Consider the following 6,443-nt stretch of genomic DNA (forward strand, 5'->3'; position numbering starts at 1 on the left):
ACTCACGACCTGAGCATGCTGCCCAGTGTCCCAACAGCCAACAGGGACCAAAGGTGGATTTGGAGCACCTGTTCAGCCCTGCAGTCATCCCACAATATTGCAGTACTGTAAAGCTCAAGGAATCATTTCAAAAAGTGGCTAAGAAAAGGATCCTGTAGGAATTGTGCCCAGTCTCGTTACTGGAAATCTATTTGACGTAGTGAACGAACATGGAGACTTTTCCAGGAAATGTGTTTCTTTATTTAAATAAAATTAGTGCCAGTAGAAACAATAAACCTTAAATACATGAGACAATTATATACAACTCGATGTTAGGAATTATATACATCAGTTTTTTACAGATACAAATACATTTATACCAAAAGTAAAGGACGAAGGAGAAAGCAATGGAAAATGTGACAACTTGCGCATGTCAGTCTCATTTGGAAAGTTTCAGGATTCAAGTGATTCCAGGCAAAGTGCCAAACTTAATTTGGCTCCTTTCAAACTTAAAACAGCCCCTTTCAGAGTAAATCTACCAAAAAGCTTTATATGGTCTGATCCAAAGTTCAGTGAAGTCAATGGAAAAACTCCCACCGGCTTCAGTCTGCCCCAATCAGGCCCTTTCTGAGCACAATGGAGCCTTTGTTCTGCTGTGGTTAGAGAGAGACAGCGATCCCTGATCCCTACATCACATTAACCCTCTGAGCCCTTCCCAGTGGCAGCAGCACAGCAGACTCTGGCTTCAGTTCGTTTCTGCCGTTCAGCATCCATGTTTTTCAAGCTGTCTCTCAAGCTCTAATGCCAGTGGATAAATCACAGAGCTATTTTAGTGCAGGAAATACGTGGAGACATTTTGCAAGTATTTTGCTGTGCAATGCTTTAGATTCAGGCTCTTTAGCCCTCATGCTTCAAAACTAATCAAAACACTGTAATAAGTTATTATAAAATATAAGGTATGATTGAAATATTAGTTTTCTTCTTTCAAAAGTGCAATAATTTAGCAACAAATTTCATGAGCATTTAAAAAATGTCACAGTACCATTAAATTGGGGGGAGGGAGAAGTCTGTGGTGGTTTTAAATACTAGTTACTAATAGCTTTATAGAAATGCATGTGTCACATGCAAGCTGATTAAAAAAAAATGTAACACAATGTTAAGCTACACTGGCTTAAATAGAGCAGAAAGTCTAGATTCTTTAAAGATGTAAATGGGTACAATTTTCCTGACCTCGAATGGAGAATTTAACTCCAACAGAGAAGCACAAAATGTGCCCATCCCTGACTAAGCTGATAATTTCAGTGGGGCCAGGAACTCACCCTTGCTAGGTTAAACTTCATTTAGAATTCCACCTATTTTTCAAGGGGGTGTAACAGAGCAGCATCTGTTTGAGCCTTTCTACATCTTACAGCTGGTAAGAAAGATCTTTTAACATCTCCTTTAAGTTACAGATCTTTGCCTTTAGTGACCAAACGTACACATCTTTAAAAAATAAAAAAGAAAAAAATGAAACCACCTGTCCTGTTAGGAACTCAGTCACAGGCTGGATTGCAGCAGAAGGTGGTGAACCTGACCCAGCCAGTACAGGTATAACTTAAGCAAAGACATAGATAAGTGTCATGGGTCTGAAGCCAGGCTTTACAAACTGCACAGGAACTCGGTGCCTCTTATTCTGCTTTGTCTTTCATTCTTTCTGTACCTAAAATCAGCCTCCAGCCATGCTGCAATCTCCTTTCAAGTACAGCATCAACAAGTTTTCAGCTTTCAAGACCTCATTGAGCAAATGTGCTGTTGGCTGTGGTTTGTCATAAGAAAAACACAGTAAGAGTATTTCTAGTCTATCACAGCTTTGTGTGAGTGAGCATTACCCATCCTCTTTAAGAAACAGGCATTTGCATGAGGGTAACTTCCCCAAACATTCCCCAGATATTTACAGAATTCTGAAATATGCAGAGACATGCCACTAATAATTACCTCATTAGAAAATACATATATATTCACCATGTTCTTAGCTTTCATAGTAAGAAATAATAATGGAAAAATTAAAATTAAGCAACCCAATTATGTGCAAGTTACACTTTGAGTTGGGTACCACTGCTTCCTTGTCCCGCCAGCTCTTAGGAACAGCTTGGGCCCAGGAGCACAGATACCTGTTCAGAGTTCATTGGAGAGCAGAGAAGTAGAGCCACAAGTTCTCAGTGGGAGCTCCACTCACGCTTTGGCAGCTGGTCAAGGGAGCCCTGCGAGTGCTAGGAGTTCTTATGGATGTTTTCCACAGAACCCTCACTGCTCTCATTGAGGGGCGTTTCTGACACTTCCCCTAGCTCAGTATCCAGCACTTCCTCCTGGATGGTGAAGTGCACATCTGGGGAGGAGGACTCGGAGCTCACGCTGCTGCCTTCCATGGAGCAGATGGCGCAGGACAGGGATGGCACCATGCTCTCCTGCAGCATGTTCAGCATCATGGGGATCTGCACAGATTTCAGCCCTGCTACGGTTGGTAGAGGCTTTACGGCTTCCCCCCATTCTCTCTCCTCCTCTTTATAGAGCAGAAGCAAATGGGATGACTTCTCTTTTCTTTTGGATTTCATGTAGCCAAGCATTATTCCTATCAGGAAGATCCCATAGAAAGACATGACGATCAGAATGTAAAAGTACTCGTTGCTGTTGTTCTTCTCTGTGCTGGGGGATTCAGCATCAAGCATAGCTTGGGTCACATTTGCATGGTCCATCTTCAGCATGGAAAGTGTTTTACCACAGCTGAAGCCTGGAGGAGAATGTAAATGGATATGTAAGATCAAACTTCAGAGCAAAGGTGTAAAAGAAACATCTGGAAAAAGGTTACCTCAAACCCTTCATTACTCCTTGTAAGCTTGCAAACCCCACACCTGATTGAAGCTCCCAGTCTATTATACCTCTGCATTACTACTGTAAGTGAATGAACTCTTATTCAGATACAGAAAACATTCAAGGAAAGAAAACATATAATATTAAATTATCTTGAGTTCTATGCTGAATTATAAAACACCCAATCCACATGATTAAAGAAAAAAAAACTATATAGAAAGACCCTACTAGGCACTTAAACATAGTTTTGTGCTACTTGATCATGTTTCCATGGTGGGTGAAAGTTAGAAGTATTATTTTGTTCAGTGATGCAGGAAAAAATAATCAAAAAGCAACTTACGCCGGTATGCAAATAATTCCTCCTTTTGCAAAGCTCAAGAGACCTTTCCTCTACCAAATGCCGGGTGCTCTGAAAACTTTCCTCTGCTGCAGTTGGAATAAATAGCTCTCAAGAAATGTTTCATCACGTGTTTTAGAGGCACAGTTTATAATAGTTTTGTGTTGGAGTCAACAGATGAACTTGAAGGATTGCAGTTCAACCCACTGAACTCTTAACAGCTGTGAAAAGAAAAAGAGTAGGGAATTCAGATTTTACTCTTTCCTAACCAGTTCCACACTAGATCTTTCAGCTTGTGAATCTGTTCCTTTAACATCCCAGTTGCTAAATCTGACCTCTTACCCTGAGAGCTGCTACACAGAATGGAAAACCTGAAGATCATTATTCTATGTTTGTCATAACATATAGAAAAAGACACATGTGAATTTTATATTAGACACTACCAAGTTATTTACATGCCTGCTATACACAGTCTTCCACAAAGAGATGGAGGAGGAAACAAGTTATTTTCTTTGGTCAGGACTAGAGACAAAGCTTTAGAAAGTATGTGCGGAACAAAGTGGTGACTTTCAACTTGTGCTGCAGCTCCACTTTGCTGCAAGCTGTGGGGCTGGGGAGAGTGTGGGCCCTGAGTCTGGAGTGAGTTTTGGATGGAGGGGTGCTGGTGCCACCTAACTTTGGCCATCAAAGCAGCAACTGTGGGGTTTGGGTTCCCCACATAATCAGTGGAAGGGTGCAGACTCCTCCAGAGAACAATTTGGAAGTCCTGAAGTTTGCAGCCCCTTTCTGCCTCAGTAGAAGCAGCCAAGAGTTAATGCTGTCTGCATGATGTTATGCCTAAATAGAGGCCAGGGCCACTGAGTTAACGATGATTTAAGTTCTAAGGGATGTTACCAGTTCCTGGCCAGAGGGATGCTCTCTGAATGACTGCTGGAGGCTGCTGGGCTGAGCAGGAGACCTCCCAGCCCCCTGGATGTTCCTTTAACTGGGATGTTAAAGGAACAGTTCGGATGCAGCCTGTGTCGAAGGGCCCACAGAGTTCCCAGTCATCAGCTCCGTGGTACAGGAGGCTCTGAGACCCATTTCCAACACGTAAGCAACAGTCCAGGCCATGGGAAGAAGGAGGCCCAGCTTGCACCTTAGGGATTTCATTTCCTTATCCTCTCCATCCCCGTTCTTCACACACAAAGCCCAATTAGTCAGGCCCCACATGTGAATGTCATCCCTTCTGCAAAGCTTCAAGGATGTTTATGTAACAGAACACTCCACTTCCAGAAAGCAGTAGACTGGTGCTGGAGTTTCCCAATGGTAGGTCTGGGCTTTTTTTCCCTGCAGTCACTTGTGGATTCTTTGCATAGACAGCAAATTCTTTTCCAAACTCTGCCCTTACAATCCCTCTGAGGTAAAGGCAGATAGGATTAACCTCTCTTCACATGTAAGAAAAGGCAAGAGAGAGAACTTAAGCAACTTTAGACTTAGTGGAGAATTCGAGAAAGGACAGAATTGTATCTGTGTTTGGAACTGGCGTTTTCCATCATTTCTCTGAACAACTCCAGAACGAAAGGAAAAAAATTACGCTAGCCAGATTCCCTTCTCTGCACCTTAAAATAGAGGATACTCCCTTTAGGATGTTGGTTTTATCTCCCTGCGCATTCCCATGTGATAGCTCAGGAGCTGTTGATGTTGCACTAACGTCTACTGGGATTTCATCTGACAAAATCTGTCTGCAGCACCAGCTTGCCAAGTCTGAATTCTTCTTCCCTGTTCCTGACAAATTACCGAGCAGGCAACAAGACCATATCAACTGTAGGCTAAAGCAGGGCCCAGAACAAGTCTCTGGATTTTCTAGTTAACTTTAGGGAATATTTACTTCACAACTTTCTCAGCTCCATGTGATATCTGTCCCCCACTTCAGCTCTGGAAATCTGGGGGTTGAAAAATTAAAGACAATGTATCAGGTTTTAGCAACACCTTCTCATGCAGGACTTTCACAGACTGGTGAGGAAGTGCCTCACATTGCTGGGTCAATGAAAAATGGCTCGGCACAAGGAGAAATCCTTTTTCTCTGTCCCTGAAAGTGTCTTGGGTCCTGGGAACAAGACCACCTAAAGCCTGTCCTGTTGCCTCTTGTTATCAGTGGCACCACTCACCTGGACACAAAGGCACATCCAGAGGCACGGACACACCACAGCTCCCAGCAGTGAGCCAGCAGAGCAGGGGCAGACCAGCTCTTCTGTAGGCATCTGCAGGTGCAAATAGAATCCCTTATTTGCTCCAAACCCTTGCATTCTTCACGTAGGTGAAGCTCTGTACAAATTACCAAGACCAACTGGAGCACCAGGTACATTCACAGACTTATGCAATTCCACAGAAGTTTAACTGAAAGATGACTGGATTGTGTAATTCTGCAGAGTTATTGACGAAAACTCTTTGCAACTGTGTTTACTTTGGCTAGCTGATGACAACATCTCTTCTCCGTCTGTTAGCCCATGGTTCTTAAAAACAGTTTAATTTTAAAAAGGCCTGCAAGGAATTCCTGAGCCTTCTATAGACATGAAGAGGAGGGATAGCAAGATACTGGGGAATAACCACATGAAAAACATATGCCACTTGCTTACTGATGCCATAAGTCAACTTTCTCAAGCTGTACCCTGTAGAAAATAAGTTTTTGTCTAAAAACCAGACCTAGAAAATTAAAAACTTGAGCTTTTAGTTTCATGTTTCAAAATTATATTTGCTGCAAATTATATTGTAAAGTCATTGATCACAGCAAAAATCTTGCCTAATTTGAAGTAACTTATTTTTAAAGTTAAGCTTACTAGCTACTTCTTTTGTGATGTCTCTTTTTTTCTTCCTTTCAGATCAGGTTTTTTCCCTGAGCTTCAGAGAATTTTCCCTGAAATTTCACTTACACATCTCTTATGCCTCTCACATGTTCCTCTTCTTCTTTTCACCCATCCCAAACAAGGATATAACATTTAAGAATAATCCTCATGCTGTTGCTACCACCTTCCATATTCATCCTTTGGAAAACATTCAGGCCAATAAAGCAGAGCAACAGCCAGGCACTCCAACAATGAAAAGGTCACAACGTAGTTGTTGATGCCAGATTTTTTTTCTCAAGGTCCCTGTCTCCTAGAGAGCCTTTTGTGGCAGCAGCCTCCGTCACCAAAGGACGCAAACGTTGAGGCTCGAGGCATCCCATGGGGCAGGAATTCACAACATGGCTTAAGGGATCATATAATGTGAGCCCTTTCTCCAAATAAAAATTTGAGGACTG

General features: G+C 42.3%; 1 protein-coding gene across 2 annotated transcripts; it reads right to left on the reverse strand.

Annotated features, from left to right (window-relative positions):
- Positions 1 to 277: 277 nt before the first annotated feature.
- Positions 278 to 5,555, reverse strand: KCNE4 (potassium voltage-gated channel subfamily E regulatory subunit 4). Of its 2 annotated transcripts, XM_010405390.3 has the most exons (3): positions 5,314 to 5,555; positions 3,167 to 3,384; positions 278 to 2,746 (listed from the first exon to the last, which is right to left on the reverse strand). In XM_010405390.3, the coding sequence occupies exon 3, from the start codon at positions 2,718 to 2,720 to the stop codon at positions 2,229 to 2,231; it is 492 nt and encodes a 163-aa protein (XP_010403692.1). In that variant the 5' UTR covers positions 2,721 to 2,746; positions 3,167 to 3,384; positions 5,314 to 5,555; the 3' UTR covers positions 278 to 2,228. The 2 variants fall into 2 exon arrangements, with proteins under 2 accessions (XP_010403692.1, XP_039413183.1); XM_039557249.1 differs by lacking the exon at positions 5,314 to 5,555 and having other exon boundaries at positions 3,167 to 3,428.
- Positions 5,556 to 6,443: the final 888 nt, after the last annotated feature.

Source organism: Corvus cornix, chromosome 9 (assembly GCF_000738735.6).
Source record: "Corvus cornix cornix isolate S_Up_H32 chromosome 9, ASM73873v5, whole genome shotgun sequence".
NCBI classification, from domain to species: domain Eukaryota; kingdom Metazoa; phylum Chordata; class Aves; order Passeriformes; family Corvidae; genus Corvus; species Corvus cornix.

Bases quoted from the DNA above. Each gene is read 5' to 3' on its own strand.
- KCNE4 (XM_010405390.3), bottom strand. From the start codon at position 2,720: ATGCTGAAGATGGACCATGCAAATGTGACCCAAGCTATGCTTGATGCT.